The sequence below is a fragment of the Abrus precatorius genome, unplaced genomic scaffold (genome assembly GCF_003935025.1).
Source record: "Abrus precatorius isolate BTA unplaced genomic scaffold, Abrus_2018 Scaffold9, whole genome shotgun sequence".
Lineage (NCBI taxonomy): Eukaryota > Viridiplantae > Streptophyta > Magnoliopsida > Fabales > Fabaceae > Abrus > Abrus precatorius.
This window is the reverse complement of record NW_020874439.1, coordinates 32,543,916-32,571,051: the sequence shown is the minus strand read 5'-3', so window position 1 is coordinate 32,571,051 and position 27,136 is coordinate 32,543,916. Positions and strand designations below refer to the sequence as shown.

The 27,136-nt window shown below is 31.1% G+C and overlaps 3 protein-coding genes across 5 annotated transcripts; 1 reads left to right on the top strand and 2 right to left on the bottom strand.

The window, feature by feature from the left end:
* Positions 1-5,403: 5,403 nt before the first annotated feature.
* LOC113849946 (expansin-A13-like) lies at positions 5,404-7,211 on the bottom strand. The gene is made up of 2 exons (XM_027480212.1): positions 6,665-7,211; positions 5,404-5,713 (listed from the first exon to the last, which is right to left on the bottom strand). Exons 1-2 carry the CDS (start codon positions 7,183-7,185, stop codon positions 5,404-5,406), a joined length of 831 nt encoding a protein of 276 aa, XP_027336013.1. The 5' UTR covers positions 7,186-7,211.
* Positions 7,212-8,712: 1,501 nt separating this feature from the next.
* LOC113849834 (protein REVEILLE 1-like) lies at positions 8,713-12,044 on the bottom strand. The gene is made up of 6 exons (XM_027480031.1): positions 11,256-12,044; positions 10,480-10,614; positions 10,275-10,386; positions 10,073-10,134; positions 9,524-9,901; positions 8,713-9,414 (listed from the first exon to the last, which is right to left on the bottom strand). The coding sequence occupies exons 1-6, from the start codon at positions 11,265-11,267 to the stop codon at positions 9,037-9,039; spliced, it is 1,077 nt and encodes a 358-aa protein (XP_027335832.1). The 5' UTR covers positions 11,268-12,044; the 3' UTR covers positions 8,713-9,036.
* A 9,014-nt stretch (positions 12,045-21,058) lies between these two features.
* On the top strand, positions 21,059-26,651 carry LOC113849493 (UTP--glucose-1-phosphate uridylyltransferase-like). Of its 3 annotated transcripts, none has more exons than XM_027479439.1 (22): positions 21,059-21,182; positions 21,220-21,354; positions 21,448-21,495; positions 21,647-21,738; positions 21,832-21,922; positions 22,350-22,410; positions 22,500-22,577; positions 22,670-22,720; positions 22,824-22,897; positions 23,624-23,696; positions 23,800-23,857; positions 23,946-23,992; positions 24,077-24,142; positions 24,436-24,468; positions 24,705-24,757; positions 24,835-24,910; positions 25,054-25,110; positions 25,188-25,271; positions 25,363-25,461; positions 25,531-25,635; positions 26,165-26,236; positions 26,324-26,437. In XM_027479439.1, exons 2-22 carry the CDS (start codon positions 21,272-21,274, stop codon positions 26,348-26,350), a joined length of 1,428 nt encoding a protein of 475 aa, XP_027335240.1. In that variant the 5' UTR covers positions 21,059-21,182; positions 21,220-21,271; the 3' UTR covers positions 26,351-26,437. The 3 variants fall into 3 exon arrangements, 2 of the variants coding, with proteins under 2 accessions (XP_027335240.1, XP_027335241.1); XR_003502098.1 differs by adding an exon at positions 26,532-26,651 and having other exon boundaries at positions 21,144-21,354; positions 26,324-26,436; XM_027479440.1 differs by having other exon boundaries at positions 21,118-21,354; positions 26,335-26,592.
* The last annotated feature ends 485 nt before the right edge of the window (positions 26,652-27,136 follow it).

The window sequence follows — 27,136 nt, the reverse complement described above, 5'->3', positions numbered from 1 at the left end:
TAAGCCCCCAAAAAGTATCTTACGAGTTTTAACTTGCCCTAGTAGTTAAGGATGAGATGATAATGTAAAAATATGAATGTTTAAAAAGTATTATCAACATATCTCCATCATAGTTTTTAGAATTTAATTTAAATGTATTAACAATGTAATTCTACTATGATCGTATAATAAAAAAGTGTCATATAAGTAAGAATTTTTAATTTTTGTAATAATTAATATAAAAGACATAATTACAGTGTATTATAATTGGCTGACAGTATAGAAGTCTTTACTTTAAAAGAACATCAAAATTAAACTCTAATTTTATTTATTAATTTTCTACTTAGTGTTCCTAAGACATTTTGACAGAATCATTCTTAAAGAAAAATACTTACAAGTATCTTAGGACACTAAATAAATAATTAAAATAAATTATGACAAGTATTGTTAACACATTTTAATCATGATTTCTAACGTAACTCAACAACATTTTTTAATACAAAGAATTAATCATTAATGAATTTTTTAACCAGTAACTCATGAAATACTCGTTATGGAGGCACATATTTAAATATTATTAGATAGAGGAAGTGGATCCAATATGAATCGGATGCAGCATTGCAATATAGATTGTTAGAGAAGGGAAATGGGGAAGGGGGATCCATTCTACGTCAAACTAATGCAGAAAGGAGATGGGTCATTGTGTCTGAGAAGGACATCATAGAATGGGCTTAAAATTTTGTTAAGGTGACAAAAAATGGCCATGGTAAGGGAAAGGCACGTGCCCTTGTTGTCTTCTTGTCAAGTGTCCTCTTAGGGTGGACTGTTTTATGTGTTTGTGTTGGTAAACATAACAAGCAATTAAAGACATGGCAGTGATTACTTGGATCACGAGCTCCACCATAAATCCAACCTAGGGATCTTTCATAAATTGACATCCCCATTTGCCCATCATAAAAATCCTCAAATGGGATTTTGTCGGTCACAAACAACCCTCTCTCTGTGTGTGATTCTAGAGGGGTCCCTTCAATGTGTTACATATATATCTTATTGTTCTACTTGTTGTTCCCTTGTGCTAAGTAATATGTTTTAACCAATCTACACCATGTGTTTTCAATTAGCTGTCAAGATGGCATAAAGTAAAAGAAATGTAGAGAAAAATAAGAGGCTAGGGAGGTTTCAGTTTGAGTAGCCCCTACATTCAAGACTTTATCCTCATTATTGATATATACTATAAAACAAGATGAAATGTTCAACATCCATTTGTTGCTCACTATTTCAGATGGAGAAGAAAAAGACTACAAGCTCAAAATCAATTAGGTAGAAGAATGGGACTTTTCAATGAAGATAAGTTTGGCAAGGGGAAATTATTCAAGATCTGAAAGCGAATGGCAACTACCTTGAAATAATATGCAATTGATTTTGGATATAATTATGTTAATCATTAATGGTACAAAAGAGTGGTTTGACATGTTAATAAGAAGTGTTTCCTCTTAGGTCAGCATACCCACTAAATTGAATGGATATATGCACTTGGTAAGAAATTATGCATGCATTTGTTTTGGACATTTTAAAAGTACTCAATCTAAACTTGTTCTTCATTGATTAGTCTTAATTATAACATTTAGTGGACTAACTTCTATGTTTATCGTTGTTCTTACCCTGATCCATTATTTAAGATTTCAATTAATGTTTGACAAATCAAACTATCACCCAACTTTGACAAGAACCTGACTTCGGTGTTAGAGCTCATGTAACCAATTAGTTTATCTTTCTCAACTCTATGCCTATGTCTGTTACCATATATGATATGTTACATCTGTTTGTGGTTGTTGATGATATACATATATGCTAAAGTAGTTTTGACTAGTCACAACAAAAGTTGAAAATCTTTTATTGTTGTCACTAGTCAGTGATGAAGTGCCAAGAAAAATAAGCCAACACTGCCTAACACAAACAGAAGAAACATCAAGGGCAATCACACGAATGCTCACTCTACCATTGTGGTTGTTCTTTCCCAACCTTTCTCCATCTGTTGTGCATACCCTTATAAATGAGATGGTTTAAGCAAAAGCACTATGAAAGGGATTGAAGAGAAGCATTAGAGCTAAACACACCACGGATTGGAAGTTGAGACTAGTTATGTGAAAATTAATTAGTTCACCAAATTTCTATAGAATTCAAGTTAATCTGGACCATTTGAATGGCTTCATTGTAAAGAACATTTTATGAGAGTGACATGTTGAAATAAGGCACATCTGGGGGGCATGTGGATATGTTTCAATGCCCTCAAAGGACCTTTCATACCATGAACACATGCAATGATAATCTACAATCTATACTACCACATGATTTTTGAAGATGTTACAAGACATTATAGCTTGTCCCAACTATAAGATAGTGAGGGACATGCTACAAAGTTGCTCATAGACCTCCACCATATGCGTTGTACTTTACTGCATGCAAGGCTATGTGATCAATCCCCTTGTCAGTTCTCAAACAAGTCCTTGGTGGGATCCATATTAGTGGTGTTGTCTGCTGCAACCAGACATGATATGATTTCAGCCTCTGGACCATTTCTATGCTTTTGTTAGCTTTTCCCTGCAACTACCTCCTTTTCTATAAAGCATACAAAATATTATTGGTTTTCTTCCTTCTTTTCAAATGCAAAACACCAAATTTTATTCAAATTGTTCATCACTTGCTGTTTCCTTAACCGTTTGGTAAACTTGTTTCCAACTTGAAAGGTTGATTAATTGGCAGCACATGCAAATCCATCACATAGACTGAAAAAAAAAAAATAATAATAAATAAATAAATAAATATATATATATATATATATATATATATATATATATTCTGTTGATCAATTAGTTAAAGGACTGTAAATGTAAACCAAATTCAACTCTAGCATTATATTTTGTGACATCCTTTACTGTTTATATTCACTTCAATCATAACTTTGGTAGGAACTTAGATGGTGTTTTTAATGTTTCCACTCATAGTGGACTAATATGTAATGCTATGATATATTACTAATTACCAAATCTTAAAATCTGGGTATGGTTGGGTAGAAAGAAATTTAATCATTTTTACATTCTGATATTACCTACCGCACGTGCATCTGAAAGTAGGACACCTACACAAAACATTGTACTTGAATTTTGGGTTTACGTTATTATCTACACAGGACCAAATATGTGTTACCCTTTAGATTTTCATAAATGGTTTAATTGAACCGGTACCACCTACACTTAATTTTTTTCAGTGTAGTCCAAATCATGCATTTGTTCATGAAGCTATATATTTACTTTGGGTAGATGAAAATTTTTAAATGGATTTTAATTTTTTTAACCTTCTCAAGCAAATATAGAATAAGCATGTGCCCACGATTTCTCTCCTAATTAATTTGACCTCTATTTGTAGAATGTAAATAACTGCGGAAATAATTATGAGTGGGATAAAATAAAAGGAGGAATAACACACTGTTTAGAGGAAGGAAATGAAGACAGAGTGAGAAATCAATATTTCTCCTAATCAAGATGTTTAATGTACAAGATAATGTGGGATCAAATCAATCAATCTAATTATTTGTTTGGGAGCTAAACAGGTTTATCTTTTAACAGTTCTTCCCTTAGTTATTATCATAAACAATTAAAGACTTCAATTTTAAAACATACTACTTTGAGGGATTCAGACTTAGTTTATTGTGAATAAAAAGTTTAAGATAACTGAAATTAGAAATTGATTAATCCAACTCAAGTCGACTAAATCCATTCAAAATGCATACTTTATTCAAAGACTTAAATTAAAGACCTTATCTAATGAATTTAAATTCCTTATCATTCATTCTACTAGGCATTATACTTTATTTATATACAAATTAAAGCACCAATTGTGATATCGATACCTTAGCTGTCAAGTCAGTTTTAACTTCAATTTCATATTGTCAACTCAGCCTTTTCTGTTTGAGTTGTGTTCTTACAAATTAATCTCTTAGTTGTTGTTTAATTTAATCTTTTAATGTATGTCTTTTGAGTGAAAAACATAAATGAGTTACTTTAAGAGTGTTTATGCAGCACATTAATTTATGTGAATATCATTTCGCATTCTTTTATCAAAATCTACTCCGAATAAATCAGATAAGAGAAAATACAAAGTTGACAAAAAAAAAAGATACCAAATCTAATTAACTATCAAAATTGTACGAACATGTCTGCTTAACAATGTTAACACAAAACGATCAATTCGTTAAGATTGTCTACCTTAGGATTGAGTCAAATAATAAATCAGACTCTTAAATTACACCAAAAGTTTCTATTCATATTTGAAAAGAAAAATTCAACTATTATTGAACTTATTACAGTGTTGGTTTCTGCTTTGTTTTTTAGTGATACCCGATGAGTAGGACTAGGCGAAGTTTTCTCGTTATGTTTCCCCTTACCTTTGGGTCTTGTAGTCACATTTTAGGGGGTGTCTAATTTGGTCCTTTCCTGAGGGGTGCCCATTGTAAATTAAACTAAAACAATTCTACGCTAGTTAATTCATTTGCTCGGTGGTAACCATTCAGTAATTGGGTATTTTTTTAAAAATTTAATTTTTAAATTTGATAATACATTTTTTAGAATTTTTTTTATAAAAAAAGTAGTGTAATTATAAGAAGCGGTGAAAAAATCCTAGTAATCAAGCCGAAATCTAAGCTCGCCACAACATTTACTGCTTAAGTCCATGTGTAAGCCCACTACTTTAGCTCATATGGCTCTTGTTTTGGTCAACTAGAGGTCAGAGTTAGTTGGTAATCTTTTGTGAATTGTTGAGTCATTGGGCTTTGAGCTTGTAGTTTTTAGCCCATGTTTTGCACCAGTTTGGGCTTACTCGTCTTTAATATATTATTGCAAAGATGTCCCAAAAAATAAAAACAGACTATGTGCCTTGAGCTCAAATCAATTAGCAAAAATATAAGGATGGGAAGTGGCAAGAATTAATGCTAGTAAACTTGTAATGATTAAGAAGCCTGTCATTAACGGCTGGAATCACAGTTGAAAACAAGATTACGAATTGGGTGATAATCATAATTATCCCTTCAATCTCATAAATATACCAGTTAAACATTATAATATTATAACTCTAGCATAAAGCTAGAAAGTGTAGCTCTGTGCACAAATTTTACCCCTTTTTCATCCAGGGCTAGTTTTACTTTCACAAAGTACGGACTCGCCCAAAATTGCAAAATAACGTTGTATATTTTGGTTTGTTTTATTAAATTATTGTACTGTCCTCTTTCTCTTTAACTTTGATGCTATTTTAGACAAAAGAAATGCTAATAACATAGAGGGATGAAAAATCAAACATTTGTGTGATAATCCTAAAGATCAAAACTTTCTTGGTTGAATAAACAAAGGAGAATTTTCTCCATTATGCTTTTCAAGACTCAAATTGCTTGCCTTGAAAGGTTTGTCCAAAGCTCCAATCCTTGGGAGCAACATTGTAGGATGTAACAGTTATCCCATCACTGCCCATAACCTCAAATGAAAGAGGTTGGTTCTGTAACAACGCATTAACATGCCAATTCTGACCCCAATTCCGACCCATTGGAAGCCAACCAGTTCTTGAACCCTTAACCTTCACAGCAACAATGTCTCCCATGCCAGCCACATTACTAATCAGCACAGAAATGAAAATACCAGAACCAGTAATTGTGAACCTGATTCCCCCTTCCCTTCTGCACTTTATCCTGTTCCAAACATAAATATTACATCAAAACAAACAGTAGTAAGAACACAAATGATTGAGTTTCCAAGCACTATTTTATCATTTACCCCTCCTTGAAAGTATATGGGGTAGATTTTTGGATCTTTTAAGTTTCTTGAATTTTGATTAATGGCTGCTATTACAATGAAATATATATGCATTTTTTATAAATTATTAAATTACCAAAATTCATTAATCAAAACCTTCCACTTTATTTTGCTAACTCCTTACTTTAATAAATAGTCAAATCAAAGTTTCATTTGTTGTTTCATTAAATTCCATGCATGCTTTACTTTTTGTAAATTAAATACTTAAAAGTTAATATTATTTATATATTTATTTTTTATTTCTTACTTTTTATCTCTTTTTTTTTTTACACACATCTTAAAAATCACATAAAAAAATTATCCCCTAAAGTTATAAAAAGAGAGAAATGTTAAAAATATAGAAAGCAGACTATCAATTACTCATTATTTCTTAATCTTATATCATAATTTTCTAAATAAACATTTTAAAAAATGCAAAAAGCTTATAAAAGTAATTTATGAATTAGGGCAGCTATACACTTTTTAAAAACTTTTAGTCAATTTTTTAATATAAATTTATGAAAATAAATTCTTTTTAACTTATTTTACATTAAAAAAAAAGACTTAATTTAATTTATCAAACAAACTAACACTCTAAATCTTGATAATAAACTTACCATTATTGCGCAACTATTAAAGTAACTATTTTTATAGATTCTTGCAGAAAACCACATTATGGCTGTATAGAAAAGAATTCACCATCAATGAGTAAACTAGCAACTAAAGAGTGTTGCAAACATTAATTATGATTAAAATGAGTAATTGTAAATCGCAATTAGTCTTAAAAAATTAATGAATAATTTAGAAAAAGAAAAAGAAAAAATTGAGTGGGTGAAATTGTTTTGTACCTGCGAAACTGAACGGGCATGTTACCACTACCAGCTTTCCAGATTCCGATCTTCTCGAAAGCTTCAATGGGAACCACAAAATGCTGCTTCGGAGGGTTACAGTGTCCACCCAAGCTCTCTGCCTCCAACCCATAGTTCGGAGCGCAGAAATTGGTGGCGGTCACCGCGATCGAGTTGCCGGAGATGCACCACCGCCGGTCGAATGCCGCCTCCTCCTCACGGCAGCGAAGCTCAAAGCAGGCGCCGCAGATCTGGCCGCGGCCGAAGAGCGCGTCGCTGAGGGCGGCAGTGGCCATGCCGTAACCGCCCTTGATGAGGTCGCCGTAGCCGCACGCGCCACCCAGCGCGTCGCTAGCGGCGTAGTGGGTGGCATGGGCGAATAGCCATTCGGCGGCGGGGGGAGGTTCAGGGGCATTTTGGGAAGATGGCGCTGCTGGTGGTGATGGAGAAGAGTAATGAGAAGTGGCGCCTGAAATAACGAGTGTGAATACAAAAATGTTTAGTGTTAGTGTTCGTGACATTTGCTTCTTTGCCTGTAATGTGAATGAGTTGGTGTTAGTGTAGACTCAATTCTATATTCAAATTACATCCTCGTTCATGTTCGTAGAATCACAACGTTTAACTTTTTATCATTATTTGTTTGTTTGTGTTTTTTACTGCAGTCACCCTCTTTGTTTTAATCACTGTTGCACGTGAATTCTAGACATAAATATCAATAATAAAATGTGATGGTGTAAGCATGTCACTAGATTTTTCCACGCAGTTATTTGGCGTGTTTGAATTTATGGTAGTTCAACTTTAACTTCATTAGTTATAAATTTTGAGTTAAATTTATGTTTATAAAATTTTTTAACGTGATTTTGATTGGCTCAACTCTGTTTTCATGTTTGGAAAAAAATATTAATAGTGTAAAACACTGAGATTGGCGAGCAATGAATAGGGAATCCAAAATACACCAACCCATAATTTAAAAAAGAACAAAGATCGATGTAGATACAATTATAGCATTTGTCGTGAACGATGTTATCTTTTAATTTAAAATATGAATTGGGTTTAAGTATAGAAAGATGGGTTTTCTTTTTCTAATAAAATAACGTTACCATTCATATGTGTGATGAGCGAGGGAACTTTCTGAACTGAGTTTTTGGTCGAGAGGCCTATTTCTTATGCACAGAGAAAAGAGAGGGTCTTGTTAAGTTATAAATAAACTTGTTTATTGAAAATTACATAAATGTCATACTTTTTAATTAAAAAATTTCACTTTTGATTCTCAATATTTTTTTGAAAAAGATCAAAAGCCTGTAGACTTTCCGGGGGTCCCTCCCATGAAAGTCAGAAACGTTGGCCTATAATAATTTGATCCAATCTCGAGAAGAAGAAAAATACTATCTACTTCCTGTAAGGGCAATTGTGAAATTTTAATAATAATTGACTAAAAAGTGCAAGCCCATGCTATTCCTTGAGGACTTCGTTTTGGGCTCGTCATTTCCTGATAATGCCAACATTCACTTCTGAATTTCCTTAGGTAGGTTTATCTACTTTCACCTATATTGTGTAGATTCCAACAAGGGTCTCACTCATTGGCCATTAACTATTCTCCGACCTGGTGACATATATATAGTATACGAAAAGAGAAAGATAATGATGATGAACGTAGAGAGAACCATCTGCTTTGTTTTTCTGCCAATATAATGGCCCATTTGTTTAAATAAAATCAATCTGATAAAATTTGTAAACTGTCAAACATAATTCAATACAAAATTAATCTTAACCCATAAATTTTTATTAAAAAGTGTGACAATTAATATTTCAAGCAATAACCAAATAAGGACCAAGATTATTAGCTACATTCCTTTATTAAGAGATTCTTTATTGTGAAATAAAGTTAATATATATCTCAAAATAAAGTGAGCCCTCTCTTAAAGAGAGTATCTTGAAGAATATGTTTCTAACATTTTTTTTTCTAGTTATACCGTATTTGTCCCCTAATAATAACTTAGGCTAATGAATCTTTTGGCCTCTGAAATCCACAAAAGATGCCCTGTTGGAAGTAATTGCATCATAGTAAATTTGAGAATCTATGAACAAGTACTCATAAGCACTGCAAAAGTATGTATCTTACATTTTGTAGATTTATACGAAGCATAAAATGCAAAAGCCACTAGATAATTCACAATTGAAAGTCCCAAAAATACAAAAGCAAAGTTTATGGATTTGAACAGCTGGAGAATGTGCAATGCAACAGAAATGTCAAAATTTTCAGCTCCCCCTTTTTCCCTCCTTTCTGATACCAACTCTTTCAGAAGCTGAAACAGCTGTTACAGCTCATCTCAAAGGGAAAACTGCTTTGAAGAAAAACCCATCGGTGTAAGCTAAAGGGAAAGATGGATGCATTGCTCTTCTCTATTATGAACTGTTACAGATGAAGACCGGTTTTCTCCCCCTTCCATGCACCTTTTATATGGTACAAACCCTTTCCCACATCTTTCAGCTCTCACTCTCACCTTAAGCTGGGAAATTTCAGATGTTTCACTTGGTGTATTGTGGCCAACAAGTTCCAATTTTCCGTACCCTTTGCTAAGGCAAGGCGCATGTGCGTCTAGAGGTATTGGTTTGCATGCCTCAATGGTTGGAAAAGATTCTTCTGTTACAAATAGAGTCATTCCAAAAAGTTTGAGAGTTCGACCAGAAGATTCTTCTGCCGTGTCTTCTCTGGTAGAAAGACTTCTGTTGTGGAGAAGCTTGAAGTTCTAGACATTAAGATCAAGCAGGAGAATATAAAGTTATACACAATTTTTTCAATTCAAGCTATTATATGATGAGGTTGGAGTCAATAATATGAAATGGATTAGGAAGTACCATAAGGGGTTTCTCATTATGAGCTGAATCCGCATTTAGTGCAGCTTCCTCAGGTGTTGTTTTGGGTTCGGCAAGTGTAAAACCGCTTGTATGGATGCCACTAATGGATGACGCGGGAGATAAACTTCCATTTGGTGTATCTGAATCAGAGGAGCCAAGGCTGTCTGAACCAACGGCAGACAATACTGATTTTGGAGATTGGTTTTCTTGATCAAAATCCGATGACTTCATAGGTTGTTCTTGGATCAAGATTTCCTTATTAGGGGTCTCAACTAGCTTACGAGGGTAAGGATGCATTGGCTTTCGCTTTGGTCTTGGAGGCGGAATTTCAATTGACTCCACAGGGTTTGTAACGTTTCCAGTAGAGTCACGAAGAACCTGTCATTGAGGTATGACAAAGGAATTAGAGTGAATCAAAGCATAAATCAATTCAATTTCAACGATGGTAGCATTTTGGATATACTAGGGTCATCAAAATCATAACATAGTTGTGGTTTATGGTAAGTAGAAAATATGGCAAAGAATGGTTACTAGAATAGAACAGTAAACCTTAGAAAAAAACTTCTGAGCATGACTTCGAATCTGAACAGCAGTCTTTGTGCCAACATGTTCTGTGGTGCAAATAAAGCATCTCAAAACTTAGACCAAGCACAATCATACTCCTTCGTTACTTGTATTTCTTTTCTTTTTTTTAACTAAAAATCTTTTGATAGAATTCTCCAAAGATATGGAAGTTCTTAACTATTAGTACCTTCAATGCGTCTCCACGCTCGGCCATACAGCTTTAAAGCTTCAAGGAACTTCTTATGTTCTTCATCTGTCCATCTTTCTCGCTGTTTTGTGATAGTATATGGTTTCCTTACCTATTGAAGAAGAAAGAAAATTGATTAAAACAAAGAAGACACTAACACATGAAAAAAAGAAAGGCCAATAGTACATAAGAATTCAGGGAGAACCTTCAGAGCATAGTCATTTCCGCAGGAAAACTGATCATTAAGTTGAATATGTGAAACGGAATGCCGTCCTGAACTCAACGATACTCCATCTCCTACTGGAGGACCACCCTGTGATCTGTTATATCCATTTTGGTCCTACATTTGATTCAAAAAACAAAGAAAAACTAATGAATTATAATCACAAGGGAAACACAATTTTTCACATAATGCTATAATATAAGTGCCAACCAGACCAGAAATCAGACATCTTTCACGTGAATCTTTCACTCCAATGAAGACAAGCAGCAAAAATCAATCAGTCATCACAAATTCTATATTGAAATGACCCCTAAGAACTATTTGAAGGGGAAAAGAAACTAGTAAAACTACTCCTTTGGCAAAGACAAGAACAAGAGACAAGATCATTCATAGTCCCTTAAGCAGGGCCCCTTTGCTAATAACTGTTTCCTAAAGAGAAGCATTAAAAAAATTTACTTTTCTTTTTCAGGAGTGTAAATTCAATCCTTTTCTAAAATGTGAAATATATGCATATTTGGCATTTGAAATAGGTAGACCAAAACGCAATTAAGGTTCTCTCTTTTCCAGTCCTTTTTTTTAAGATAGTACCAAGCATATCCCACCCAACTCATAGGAATATCTAGCAAGAAATATGAGCAAACCAATAAAGAAATAATCAACTTTCAACCACAATCTCAACAAACCTATTAAAAATGAGAGTAAAGTATCAAATAATTTATATAAAGAGAAAACATAGCAGAAACTAATATATTACATACTTGAATCGCCATAGCTGCAGGAACCAAGCACTAGACAAGATCTTCTCCTCCTTCTTCAAAGTGCCAAACTTCCGCAACTCTCCCTTGGATTTTACTCTCCTCACTTACACAGATCACAATCACCAAGAACTTAAACTATTCTTTCTAGACACAAATCCCAAATAAGAAAAGTAAAACACAAACGAGCAAATCACAGGTTCCAAGCTTCCAACTCTCCGATTGAAAGCTGGAAATAGAATCAAATAAATTGTGTACAAAAATGGACCCACCCACCTTGATCCAAAAGCTAAATTATCATACAAACACTGCCTTCACTCTTTCACTTCATCAAACACTAATTTACACCTCAGAATCACATAACCTTCTCTATCTATAAGATCCAGTGATTACTCACTATCGAAGGTGATGATTGATAACCAAAAAATAAATCCCCTGAATCAATAGATACCTTTCCCAAGAGAACCATAAAAAAATAGTTATAACAAAATCCAATCTTTCTTTTCAAGATAAAAAGAAGCCAGAGCCAATACCATACTATCTAGCAGCAGCAAAAATACAAGGAATGGAAAATCAACAAAACCCACCAAAGAAAAGGGTTGAAATGGTTTCTCAGGGAAAGTGTTGTTGTTGGGTGTGAAAGGGAGAGAGAAAGTTGAAAGGTTGAGGTTATAGATGAACAGAGGAGGAGTAGAAGGATGAAGAAGTGAAATCTCTGACTCCAAAAGTGCTTGAAAAAAAAAAAGGAGCAAGGAGGGGATGACACGTCAGATGTTGAATTTCTATTTTCTCATAGAAAAAATTGAAAAGGCAAAACTAAATAAGTGTTTTCTTTTTTTTCTTATTCCTCCGACATCGAAATCTCGAGAATTCAAAGGAATCTTGTGGCTCACGTCGAAAGTTGTCGTGGACACGTGGCATACAGTTGTCAAGCTGTTTCTCACTTTTTTTTTTTAAAATCAAAAATTTTGTTTTTAATTCAGTGGACGAACAAAAAAGTACCCAGTATAAGCACTTTTGTGGATAATTTCGAACACGTCACACTCGCGGTGAGACTGTTGCTACTCGCGGGTTGGAGAACGCCACGTGTTCCCTTACTCAGTCTACAATTAAAGCTTGGCCCATGTTTTTTCCAATATACCAAAACAGATAAACGTCGTTATTTAGTAGTTTCGGTTCTAATGCTCTCTCCTTCTAAGGTTTATTTTCAGATATAAAATAAATAAAATTATTAGATAAATTATATGATATATAAGAGCAATTTAAGTTAGAAATACAAATAATACATGAGCCCCATCTGTCTTTAGTAATTAATATTTTCTGCAAGTTGCTTTAATATCATCCTTACATGATTTATGTGTAAAATTTAATATATATATAAATATATATATATATATATATATATTGTATGAATTTTAATTATTATTTAATTTTTAATAAATTTATATTTTAAATGCTTCATCAAATATTTTGTAAAAAAAAATTAGTTTTTTTTTTCAAAGAAACTGACTCTAGTGAGTAGTCTATCTCATAAGTTATTGTTACTATTTTAAGCAAAATTGTCTACTCATTACTAAAAAGAAACTGCTGGACTTGAAAAAAAAAATTGTTTTCCTTTTCATAATTTTAGAAAACGTATAAGTTCAACTAACTTATGATACTAACAAACTGAAAAGAACCAAGCTTTTTAATACTTTATTTTACAATATGTTAAAGAACTGAAAAAAGTAATGACCAGCAGGAATTTAATTTTATTTGAGTGGGTAGTTAAATTAGTTGTTGTTTTCCAAAATATTTTAAAAACTACGGTAAAGTGAGAGTTTTCCTTTATGACAGTAGGGTTTGAAAAACAAAACTATCAAGACCAATGAAACAAGCAAAAACTAAAATAAAATCAATAATAATGAGTTTTTTCTAAGATATTGCTTAAGAAAATAAAAAAATCATTTAACATATTATAAACATTATAACAAATATTATATATTAACAGTAAAACGTTGAGTTATAGTCTATATTCGATAAAAGAAATATCAATACAAATATCATAAATTTATATAATTAATAATTTGACAATAGCAACAAAAAAAAAAACTCTCTGATATAATAATAAATTGTTAGTACTTTTACATGACCTTATGAGTGGAGAGTGAGGAAGAAGCAATTAGGAAGGGTACAATATATTAATAAATAGAAGGATATTTGTGAGGTTAAAATATCTAGAGGGTCTTTAAAAAAAACAAGAGCGTAGTAGGCCAAGCCATTAGTTGTGGATCATAAATTGAAGAGAGAGTAAGTGATTGGGACTTTTCACTTTGCACTTTTCGCCACGTCATGTCCACTAGCCGACCCACTTAACACTAGCCGACCCACTTAACAAACACCGCCACGTGTACAAAAAAAAACAGAGAGATATTGAAGATCGTTCTGCTCCACTTGGTCTTGTTTTAAAATTCAAAATTCTCTAACCACATATTTTTATTTTGGGATTTTATTTCTGAAAAATTATATATGTGGTGAAATTACACAAAGGGTATTCAGAGGAAAACGTGAAAAGTTGCATTCAACATTCCGTTGAAAACATTTTGTTAGCTGCTTTTATTAATAAACATGACTTTAATTTATTTTAAGCTAGTGAAATAATAAATATAAACACTCAATTGGAATATAAAAAAATTGTATAAAAAACTATAATATAAAAAATCTCAGAATAATTAAATAAAAATAATTACAAGATGAATTTATATTTATTTTAATATTATTAATTATAACTATTGTGTCGAGTTTATATTTATAAAAATTTTATTGTGTTTTTAAATATGTGTATAATATATATTTAATTTTATGTTCTTTTGAAAACAAACATGCGTTCCTTATACGCTACTGAATTGTATGTAATTTATGGATATAAGACTTGGATGTATCTCACATTTAAAGTGCTTAGATTATTAGATTATTGAAATTACAATAATTATGCTGACAAAATATGGAAGAGAAAAGGTCATATATATATATTCCTTTCTAAAACGAAACTTTCTCTAGTTGGAGACAAGACCTAGTCTTACTAATAACCACTGCATTATTGCAAAAGATTTTCAGATATTGTTGATGTTGGCTGAGAAATCCGTTTAGTGTGTATTAATAGCTTTTACTAACAATAGTGATAGTTTATCTACTTCAATTGTGAACTGATATCAATTAATGTCTTTGATTTAATTTTAATTACGTTGATTTAGTTGATAAAATAAACTCTAGCAAACACTTTTGAGTTAAAGATTATATTTAGTATTTTCAAGAATATTTTTATTAATAAGTGTTTTTAATTTAATATTGTAAAAGTTTTTTTCTTGGCCAAAATCTGTAAGTACTTCGTTAGCAAACTCCAAAAATAATAATTCAGACACATTATAACATAAACATCTTTAAATGTGAAAATGATAAGTATGATTCTAATCTTTTTTATAAGAAAAAATTAAGTTGACTGTTACATCAATTAATATCTAATTTTTCCTTAAATAGTACGTAACGATGTATCTTTACCTCCACTCTGTATTATAAAAAGTGCAACTTAAAGATTTAAATTCCTTTTAAAAATATTTAAATTCAATAATTAAAAAAGTAAAATAGCCCTGTCATTAATTATAAAATTTGAATTCACTATGGCTATATATATGCAAATGATGCCCGTGAATATCTTATTTTCATAAAGAGTACGTTATTTAGGTTGTGTTTAGATTAATTTTAAAATTTAGAAATCATTTTAAAGTTAAATTATCTAAAACTTAAAAAAAAATATTTTTAATGTTTTTTTCTTAACCTATCGCAATTAATTCAGCCCCAAAATTTTGGGTTCGATCAAGTCAATAGTTCAGTTTGAATTTAAATTTTCAAAATTGAAAACATTTCGTTTAGGTTTCGATTTCCATAATTCAAACCCAATAAGACTCGGACTAGAGTGCTAATGTGACTTTTTTTTCAAGTGATATTATGTTTTTTTAATTCTTTTAATTTTTCTATTCTTCATTTTTAAAAATATTTTAATTTATTTTAATTTATCTGCTATATTAAAATTTTACGACAATGTTAATTATTTTTTGTCAATTATAATTTTAAAATTGACGAGTTATTAATTAATAAAAGAAATAAAGTGTATAACAAAAAATTACATAGTAATTTAATAAAAACGAAAACAGTAAGTACATTTCTTAATTAATTTCAGTGTTGAAAGTTTAAAAGTAAAAAATAAAAAAGAATGAAAGAATTATATATTTTATTTTTTCGACTACCATCCCCACTGGTCATTTCTTTTGTCCTTACAATTAACTGTTCAATATCTCACATCATTTTTGTCATTTTTACAATTTTCTTTACATACTTTATCCCTTCTTAACATTAAATATTCTTTCTTTCATCGATCAACAATCTCCAGGCACTGGGCAACGCTCTAAAGACCCATGACTTATCTCTCTAATTAAAATAAAGAATTCTGTATATTTAAAAGAATACAATAAGAAGTTAAAAATAATCTTTTTATAAAGTATATAAAAATTATTATTTTAAATTATAAAAATATGTACTACATATTTTTATAGTATTTTAAAACATTTAGAAAAGTATATTTAATATTCTTAATATATATTCTTAGACACACATTAAAAATATTATAATTAAAAACTCTTAAGTTTTTTGTCTCACTAATTTGATATTAAATTTTAAGATTTTTTTTATTTGTGATAAACTTTTAGAGGCTTTTTGGACTGCTTTGTAATTCTATGTTTCTGTCTCATTTTTCTTTTGTAAAAATATTCTCTTTAAGTTTTTTCTTAAAATCTGAAAAGTACTAACCTAAATATAATTCAGACCAACCCATGGAAGTTAATTTGAGTTGATTATTCGAGTCAGGGTTATAACATCTAAACCCAAAAACAAATAACCAAAACTACTAGTGAAAAAAGTTAAAAAAGGAAAAAGGTAAACTCCATTAGGGTACAAAAACACGTTTGTAAGGAAGGATAGGTTAAAATAAACAAGAGGATATGTAAGAGCAAACTTAATTTAGTAATTAGTGAATGAAGGTAATTTTGAAGCAAAAGATTAAGACTTCAACGTTTGTTTTATCATGAAGAATAAACGATCTTTTTATTAGATAATAATTTTAAATATTGAATCAAACCAAACTAGTAAGTTGAATTTAGAATCAGATTACTAGCTAGTTGGGATGATAAAGTCAGCTAAGTCACCATATTATAAAGCAGTCTAAGAATAATTGGATATGCTAAATCTGCGCATGTTTTCATGATTTGAACTGAATTTGTAAAGAACAATGTTTCATACACCAAAACCCAAATAAACCTAGTTATTAGTTAATCTCAGGATGAAGACTCAATCATCACTTTTTATTTATAAGAATGGGTTGCTTGATAAATAATTAAATTCATGAAGTACTATACTTGTATCTAAGTATGAATACAAGTTAAGGTATATTATTTTAAATAAGTCCAATTTGTTTTCTAAAAACAAAACTCTATCATCATTTATACACACACATTAAAAGTTTGGCTAAACTTTTATAAACATTTGACCTAACATAAAAAAATATTTCGCATTCAGTGCTTTGAGTAAGCTAAAAACTTATTATATTGCAATATATTATTTTAACTTATCGTGTATAATATAATGTGAAAGAAGCCATAAGACAAATTGACAAGAAAAAGGCTTCAAGTCTCAAAATTAATCACCAACCCCTCCAATAGACAGATGTCATAAATCATAACAGGATAGCTAAAATGGACAGATCCTCACAAAAAGTACTTATGATATGCAATAATCACTAAGTTGAAATTAAAGTATCCATATATCTGAATCTGAGCTCGTGAATAGGAAGTGATTTGACTCTCGCAAACAGTAGTTATAGAATCTTTCAAAATTTAATGGATAGTGAAAAATCGAATTTGGGCCATCTATCATTTCTCAAGTGTTAATCAATTTTACCAGTCTTATTTCTTATATTCTATTTCTTTTACTGTTATATACACAGCTACATATTAAAGTTAAAAATGGGAAGAGGCCATTGTATTCTATTATATTTTAATAACCTTTTCCGAGGTGAAAAATAAGATATTTATTGAGAAAATAAAATAAATATATTTTTGTAAATTGACATGTTTTTAAACCAATTATTTATTTGTAAGATAAACCAAATAAAATTAACACATTTTTAAAAAATAGATTGTTATGAATACTTGTTAGACAATAAAATTTTTATATTAGTGAGTTAATAAGAAATTAAAAATATATATAAATAAAAGAGATACGAATTTTTTAACTTCAATTTATTTAAATTTCAAGTTTAATTTATTTTTTAAAATTTTAAATTAGACCTGCTATTAAAAGTATAATATGATATTAAAGTTCAAATGAAAAATAAGGTGAAGTTAAAATTAAATTAAATTAAAAATATATGAATACAAGCATGAACAATAAAAATATATGTAAACATCTAAAGTTAAAGTATAAGTTCAGATCCAACTAAGCCATGAGCATAAATTGCATAAAACCTTTTAAACAAATTAAGCAAAAGGATCTGAAAATCATTTTTATTTTATTTGTTGAGCGTATGAATAGAATGGGCATCATTAGAACCCCGAATTGGCAATTTCAATCTTATTATTATTTATTTTCATAACACAAACACATGCAAGTGAAATCACAAATTAAGACAAAACACATTTATTTGAAAGAAAATATTCCCGATAATCAATCATACTAGTTAGTTGTTACAAGGTCGAGATTATGAAGGTCATGTGGAACCATATGTGTTAACCATATGATAGCGTTGCCCCACTTCTACTTGCACAAAACTCAACCCAACCCAAATGGCTCTCGATGTGTCTTAATTCACCCAAAATAGCAGGCATTGGAGTACCCATCATCAAGATGCCTAACACGAGATGAATAGCATATGAATAATGCATTGTATTATTCCACCTTAACCTAGGAAGTAACATTAATAATAATAATGCAAAATAATGTTGTTATGTTAGTCCTATGAAAATGATATCGCACTCTCACCATCTTTCTATTGCCAATAACCATTCGTTGATTATAAAAAGCAAAAAGCCACCAACTTTGGTACCCCTTCTTATAATGACTCGTGTCTCGTGGGCCGTTGCTATTTCAACCCCAAAGAAATTACAATGTTTTAATGATATCTTATGTGGCATGAAGGGATTAAAGAGTGAGATTGACATGACCCAAATGGAATGAATACAAATATAGATAGCATTGTTCCATTATTATCTTCTTTATTCTAAACCCACGAGCCATTGGGCTCACCTTTATCCCAACCTAACAAATAAAATACAACCAAAACCACAATCATCGAATTTTACTTTATTAGGCCATGCAAATTATCATTATTGCGATTCAGAAGAATATTTAATTGCGATTACTCTTCATATTAACTCGCACTTATAATATAAAGTTCTTTTCAATAGTTTTAATTGCGATTCACAAACAATATGCGCTAGGACTTTGCTACCAAAGCGTAATAAAATTTTTAAAAAATGGCGAGTCTTGTCAACAAGTTTCATAAGAATATTGATTATAACAACTATTTTAAAAACACGTTAAAAAAAATGACAAGTCAAATGGTATTTTTCAATTTTTTTTAATTTGATCTTGTATATTCAATGATACACTAGACAAATTTTAATAAATAATATTTTTATTAAAAGTTACAACATTTTATTATTAATATATTATATTTTATTATTTTAATAAAAAATCTTTTATATACATTTTTATTATGTATCTTCGTATATATATTAAAATTTTATTATAATTTTAGTGTGTTTAATAATTTTAATTACGACAATGACGTTGGACACTTGATTATTTAAATGAAAGATCTTAAAGAAGACAATGACATTAAACTTTATTTTTATTTTTAAACGTACAAATTTATTGCAAGTGGCGCTTTGTCAATTGCTAATTGAAGAGGAAATAAATCAAAATTTATTTTCTTTTTCATTGCAAAATTTCTTATCATGGAAAAAAAATAGGTGCCCTAACCATATTTGATAATTTTTAAAAATATAATACAATTTTTAAATATATATCTCAAAAATATTCAACAGAGACCGCTAAATATTTCTTATTTACAATCTACATTCTAAACTATTTGTCACTTCAGAGTTTTCTACATAAATTAATAAAATTAGTAATTCTCTTAAAATCCAGGAAAAAATATTAGACATTTTTAATACTTATTCATAAAAAATAACATAATTTTGAAAATATTTACACTAAATGGTTTAAAAAAGTATAGGGAAAGAAGAATAAAAAATATATATTTTAATATTGTAAAATGATAAATATTTTTTTTTTGGTTAAAGTAACGACTATTTCAAAACGAAGTCTGAAGTAATGTCTAACCATTCCTTAAGAATATAATTTTTTATAATTATTATATAAAAATGGTAAACAAAAATTTAAACTTGAATTATTGGATAAATTTAGAAAGCTTTTTTTTTTTTTGTACAGATTTAAATTAAATTGAAAATAATATTTTATTGTTTAACGATAAATATTTTATAAAAACTGTTAACTAAAAATGTCCAATAACATTTATAAAATAAAATGTATTAAATTATTAGAACATTATAATAATACATAAGAAATAAAGAAAAGAAATTCAACTTGCTTGTTCAAATTCGGCCAACAATTAAAATTTTATTAAAAAATGACAGACGCTTACGAAAAAGCCCACGCCAAAAGGAAAAAGAAAGCCCAACTTCAAAATCAATTCGCTCAGATATTTTTCGTACCTTGGAGCGAAACAGGCCCCACTGTTTTCCAATAGGAAATATATTTATATTTTTAAAGGCTTTCAATAAAAAGTTGATTTGTAAGCTGTTTAAATAATCAATGTAAGCTAATCCAATCACATTTTCTTATAATCTTTGTAGGATCCTTAAATCTAAAATTTGTTCGAATAGTTTGCGAATCGTGATGAGTTAAATGAAATGATAAATAATAATATAAAAATGACAAAATTTTTCAACATTATACATTTAATAATAAATAAATTAAATTATTTATCTTGTTAATTTAAAATTTAAAGATTATCATTCGTCCACGAAAATTTGTTACTATATATAACACTTTATACTTAAAAAGTTATAAATACTGTGAATTTTTTTTAGTTCCGTTGAAGGATTGTCTAAAAAAGATTAAATGAAATTAAAATAAATATACTACAAAAATATTTAAGTCAACCTTTACCGTAAACTAATAAAATAACAAAAAATACAATTTCATTAAATATATCGTGACATTATTTCACACGTAAAAGTTGAAATAAAGAAAAATATAATTATATAATTTGTATAATTTCTTTTAATTTCTAACCCAAACTTAAGGAAAATGCATAGTTTTAATTAAGTTTATTAATATTTTTTATAATAATTTTATAAATCATTAGATAATACGTGGAGTTACTTTAATTCAAATATTATATTTTTAACAAAATTATTTGTTATTAAAAAACATCTTATTAGAAAATCCAATAATGTATGACTTCGCTTAAAAATGTATTTAGTAAAATAATTTAATTAAAAAATTGTCAGATGAGAATATTTATTATAAATACACGATATAGCAACATTATTCAATTAAAATTACCGTAAATTTAATTAAAACAGTAAAAAAATTGTTAAAAAAAATTCAGAAATTACTTTTATAAAATTAACCAAACAATCTTTAATTCGGACGTTTTAATTTTATTTATCTCCCCTGGATTCATCGTTTACAACTATTCAATGAATCCAAATAAGGCCTAAGGGAAAAGCCTCAAGATATATATAATAGAGCAACACACTGTCCAAAAGCTACACTCTGCAAGTACCACCACACCCTCGTTCTCTTCACTTCCTTTTATCATAACTCTCTTCACTTTCTTCTTCACTTCGTAACTCTCACACGCTCTTTTTTGAACATTCTCGAACCTTCCTTTTACGGCGATGGCCACCGCGACGCTTAGCTCCGCCGACTCCGACAAGCTCTCCAACCTCAAATCCGCCGTTGCCGCATTGAGCGAAATCAGGTCCTCTATCTCTCTTTTCCTCTTGCATGAACGTTTCTTGCGATCTCGAGTTGTTTTTCTGTTTTATTAATTCCGAATCGGTGTTATTTGCAGTGAGAGTGAGAAGAACGGATTCATCAACCTCGTTGCTCGTTACCTCAGGTGTGAACCGTTAATCACGAAGCTTAAATTTCATTGCGCTTGCGATTTTCCTATCTCTTCAGTTACATGTGTTCACTATGCAACTGTGCTACCATTTTCCGATGAGTTTGTTTTATTTGTTTTGCGATTAGCTTGATCCTTTTGATTACAGTGGCGAAGCACAGCATGTTGAGTGGAGCAAGATCCAGACGCCTACGGATGAAGTAGTGGTGCCTTATGACAGTCTGGCGCCAAGTCCTGAAGGTAATCTTCGTGTTCTGTTTGTTTGGTTCGATCGATTTTGATGATATAATAAATCGATGTGTTTGTTTACTACGTGAACTGATATTGATGCAGGTTCTTCGGAGGTGAAGAACCTCTTGGACAAGCTTGTGGTGCTGAAGCTTAACGGAGGCTTAGGGACAACTATGGGTTGTACTGGTCCAAAGTATGCTGAATCTGAAGATTTCTTTTTTAGTTAGTTTTTTTTTTTTTGGGTATATTAGATTTAGATTATTGAGATCATCTCTGTGTTTCCAGCTTGTAGCTAATCGGAAGGATCAACTATGTGTTTCTCGTATTATCTTTGATCGATCAATTTGATGAAAAACTTTGCCATGCCTTGAGAATATTTCTTCGGCTAGACTATTTAATTGTAAAAGAAGTCATGGAAAAACGAATGTCCTTATAAATTTGGTTTCACAATCCTATTATTAGCTTTTTCATAAAAGTTATGGATGTATATATGGCAAACAGAAAATTAATGCAATGATATGGATTTGGGGGGAAAAATTATATTATAGGGTGATTATCTGATCTCACCTTTTTTTGATGACCTGCATGTAAGTCTTAATTTGTTTATAAATCAAATGCAGATCTGTCATTGAAGTTCGTGATGGGTTGACATTTCTTGACTTAATTGTCATCCAAATTGAGGTTTTTTTTTTCAGTCCTTGATTTGCTTGGCTTTTATTCTATTTTCATGCTTTGTGTGAACTTTCCACTAATAACTTAAATTTTTGTAGAATCTCAATTCCAAATATGGAAGCAATGTTCCATTGCTTTTAATGAACTCATTCAACACTCATGATGACACGCAAAAGGTACAAGAGTTTTACCTTTGACCCTGTTGCTATTTGCTAGATGGAACTATAGGCTGAATTTTTCCATAATCTAACAATTTGACCATTTGTAGATTGTTGAAAAATATAAAAATTCGAATATTGAGATTCATACTTTTAACCAGGTTTGTACCTCTGATTTATTGCGCTAATATATTATCAATTTTCTGGACATCGAGGTTTAATTTCTTGTTTGCTATTTTGTTGCATGAACTCAAATTTATGCAGAGTCAATATCCTCGATTGGTTGTTGATGACTTTTTGCCGTTGCCATCCAAGAGGCAGACAGGCAGGGACGGGTGGTATGAATTCATTTGTATTTTGCCTCTGCTATATTATTGAATTGATGTAACTAGTTTGCCTAGAACTATGCATGTTATTTATTCGTGTCCTAGAGTTGACATGTATGCCATGAGTGTGATGTTTGATTTACAATGGGGCAGAAACCAGTCACAAAGTTTGATTTACATATTTAAAAGTACTACAAGTGTGTCTCTGTGTGTGTTTAAAGAAGAATTTCATTAAGATTAAAAGAAAATTATTCCAAAGAGGATAAAAGGAACCCTCCTTACAAACAAGGAACAAAAAAGAGTACAAGAAAAATCAATGAAGCAAAGCTACCCAATTTCTTAACATTTCTGTAAGAGAAACCCATGTAAAAAGACCATGGGCTTTACCACCAAGTAGAGAGTAAATACAAAATCTTATCTGGTAGGAGCTGTCATTCGAAAAAACAATCTTCTTATATATGAGAGATGATGCTCCAGTCATATACCAAAGAGAGCCTTAGATTATACATTGCCACAAGAAATTGGCTTCCTTCCATCTCCCAAAAAAGTAAGCTAGAAAGTGCACTATCATATAGTGGTTATGCTGGAAATAGTACCCCTGCTTTGTTGTTTTTTTAACTTGGAGAGTGATATTCGTGTTCACCAGTCAGGCTAGTTGAAAGCCAGCACAATAACCTCAAGCATGCCTCTGCTAATAGATTTCCATGTCTGCCTTATGAGTGATTCCTTCATGCACAGGTACCCTCCTGGCCATGGAGATGTCTTCCCATCGTTAGTAAACAGTGGAAAACTTGATTTGCTATTATCGCAGGTTGACTCCAGAACTCAAAGTTATTTCTAGTTGGACTTTGTCTTTTATTTCTTTGGGAGTCCTCATCACTATTATTTTTCCTATTCTTTTTGTTCTCTTACAGGGTAAAGAGTATGTGTTTGTTGCCAATTCAGATAACCTGGGTGCCATAGTTGACTTGAGTATCCTTGTTTTAAGTTTTCATTTTTTTTCCTATTATTTTGGTTGTATTGCTCCATTGTCACGAGTATCCTTGACTGGTTAATTTAGAAATCTTAAATCATTTGATCCAGAACACGAATGAATACTGCATGGAGGTAAACAAAGATGTTGGTTGTCAGGCAAATGCCTTTTAGCTTTAGACTTGTATAATATTGATGTTTCGAATACTTGTAATGCAGGTCACTCCCAAGACATTGGCCGATGTGAAAGGTGGAACTCTGATTTCTTATGAAGGAAGGGTTCAGGCATGTAACAGTTGCTGATTTCATATCTTCTTTACCAAGAATCATCTGATTGATTGAGTACACTGTCTGTAACAGATGTCCGAATCTCTCTTTTTAAAGCTAACTGCACTGTGATACATTCTATCCACAGCTTTTTATTGCCAAAGAGAAAAAAATTGAATTGAGAGTTCAATAATTGTGTTCTTCACTCCCTCTTTGGTTTCTGACCCTTAAAAGAAAATATAAGAAAATATGATCAATTAGAATTTTTTAAGGTATTGGCAGTGACATTTATCTTTGATGGTTCAATGCAGCTCCTGGAAATTGCCCAAGTCCCAGATGAACATGTAAGCTACTGAATCTGTTTTGTATTCTTTCATGGATCATTCCCCTTTCCCAAGTCAACCGGAGTGTAGGCAATCATATTAGTAAATTATGAAAAATAAGTATCAGGATTAACTATTGTGCATTTATGAATGAGAAAGCAATGACTTGCTTCATTTCAAAAGTTATATTTATCCTGCAATCAAGGGCCTTTTAGTTGAATTGATGCTAGTGGGTTGCTGAATATTTGTTTATGCAGGTCAGTGAATTTAAGTCCATTGAGAAATTCAAAATTTTCAACACAAATAATTTGTAAGTCACATGAGTTAGTTCCCCAATTGTTTTAAATTATATACTCATTTGGTGTATTGACAACTTATAGTCTACAGGTGGGTGAACCTAAAGGCAGTTAAAAGGCTTGTTGAAGCTGATGCTCTGAAGATGGAGATTATTCCCAATCCAAAGGTGCAAAATAGACATTTCAAGTGATGGGAGATGGCCCATCTTTTCCTTTTGTTTTTCTTTGACAGTGGTCCAATATTGTGGATTGGTTGCTGGGCTATTTGATACTCGGTTGGAAAATTGCTGATAAAATTTGTGAATTATAGGAAGTTGATGGAGTAAAAGTTCTTCAGCTAGAAACTGCAGCTGGTGCAGCAATAAGGGTACTGAATGTTTATTAAGATAAAATGCTCTTAATGCTGAAACTTTTGTGCGCTTAATATATATTATCTTTTGACAGTTCTTTGACAAGGCTATTGGAATTAATGTGCCTCGTTCCCGTTTCCTTCCGGTGAAGGCAACTTCAGACTTGCTTCTTGTCCAGGTTATAAACTTTTCTGATTCAAGCCTTGAGAACTTGCTTGGAAATTGATCGTTATCTTTTGTTTAACACAATTAGTTGTTTTGTTTTGCAGTCAGACCTTTACACTTTACAAGATGGATTTGTTAGTAGAAACCAAGCTAGGGCAAATCCTGAAAATCCTTCCATCGAATTGGGGCCAGAATTTAAGAAGGTTATAATCTGTTACTGATTACTTTGTGTTAGATGGTGAATATGTTATTGATTTGTTTCTCCTTCACAGGTCAGCAACTTCTTGAGCCGGTTCAAGTCAATCCCTAGTATTGTTGAGCTTGACAGTCTAAAAGTGGCAGGCGATGTATGGTTTGGAGCTGGTGTAATCCTTAAGGTTTTGGATTTACTCCCTTACTTGTATCTAGTTCTTTTGTTTTCTATTGTTTTGTTTCTTTCCTGGTGTAAATATGATTGTTACTTTAAGAGCAGGATAAATGCTTAGTGTTGCTCTTTTGATTGCTAGTTATAGAATTTCTCTTCTGAAATTTCCCACCTCAATTTTAAGTAGTAAATGCACGAAACCTTAGTAATTCCTCCCCAAAGGTCACTTATTCCCCAACAACCTTAATTTTGCGCCAAGCTCACACTCAACCACGTGCAGCTGAAATGTTCTTTTAAAATTCTCTGTTAAAGCTAAAAATTTCTTATGTTTTGGTTTGTTGCAAGTAAACTAAGACTAGAAGGAAAGCCATGCAATTATTTACTGATTTCCAAACAATGCATTTTTTACTAGTTTCCCCGTTTTATGTTCTCGCTGCTAGTAGTTTTCTTTTTGCCCTCATCGTTTTAATTAGTCTATAATTTATAAACATCTTATTATTTGGCTTTTTGATATCTGTTATCTTTCTGGTGTGCCTTTACAGGGGAAAGTAAGTATCGTTGCAAAACCTGGTATGAAACTGGAAATACCTGACGGAGCTGTGATTGCAAACAAGGTATTTTGCTTTACATATGGACCTTATTTATCAACGTGATCGCTAGAGGTTATCATTAGGCCTAAGGCTTGAATTTGTCATGCGCAGGAAATTAATAGCCCTGAGGACCTGTGAGAGAGCTGATGAGTTTTGAATTGTATCTGACTGTACAATCTTGACAGTCTTCTACTATAATTTGTGTGTTGCTCGAGGTTTGATAGGAAAAAAAAAAAATAAGAAGGCTGTTTTTGCTGAGCATGTCTGTATACGAAGCTTTGCTATTTATCTTGTAATTTTGTTTTTAACATTTGACAAGGACTCGTGGAGGATCATGTTTTATCCCCCTACCATACTAAGCGTTAACGCCTTCCATTTTGTAGAGCAATTTTAATTTCTCTAGTTTTTTGGGTGGTTACGATGAAGTTTCAAATGAGTGAAAAGTTAATTCAACAAAGAAAAGAAAACTATGGTTTGATTTAGGGTTTAAACCCTAAACCCTAAAACTAGTAAGAGAATAGAGAGTCAGCGACAGCTGCTAGTCTACCTCATTTGTTCACCATGTACTTAGGAATATATTTATTTAGGTCCTAATGTTTTTAGGGTAAATTAAGGTGGTTTGTGAAGAAAGTAAAATTGCATTATAGCTCACAACGTGAGCAATTGTGTATCATTTTAATTATTCATGTCATTTAGACAATAGTTATCTTGACAAAGAAGCTAAATTGACACATTTAAGGGTCATATGTAAATAACCTGTGACATTGCGGTATAAAGAGACTCGAAGTTAATGATTTTTATTTTTAAATTTCGTAGTTTAATCTCTAAATACTTGGATATTAGTCAAATTGGATTTCGAAGGATTTTTAACAAGTCAATTTACTCACTGAAAATTTTGTAATAGGTTAATTTGGTCTTCAAATG

Coding starts and splice junctions, on each gene's coding strand:
- LOC113849834 (XM_027480031.1), bottom strand. Junction 9,902..10,072: donor CTCAGAAGTTTTTTTCTAAG/GTTTACTGTTCT, acceptor CCTCAATGACAG/GTTCTTCGTGACTCTACTGG. Junction 9,415..9,523: donor ATAATGAGAAACCCCTTATG/GTACTTCCTAAT, acceptor CTTAATGTCTAG/AACTTCAAGCTTCTCCACAA.
- LOC113849493 (XM_027479439.1), top strand. CDS start 21,272: ATGGCCACCGCGACGCTTAGCTCCGCCGACTCCGACAAGCTCTCCAAC. Junction 22,898..23,623: donor CAGACAGGCAGGGACGGGTG/GTATGAATTCAT, acceptor CTTCATGCACAG/GTACCCTCCTGGCCATGGAG. Junction 26,237..26,323: donor GAGCTGTGATTGCAAACAAG/GTATTTTGCTTT, acceptor TGTCATGCGCAG/GAAATTAATAGCCCTGAGGA.
- LOC113849946 (XM_027480212.1), bottom strand. CDS start 7,185: ATGTCACGAACACTAACACTAAACATTTTTGTATTCACACTCGTTATT. Junction 5,714..6,664: donor ATGCCCGTTCAGTTTCGCAG/GTACAAAACAAT, acceptor TGTTTGGAACAG/GATAAAGTGCAGAAGGGAAG.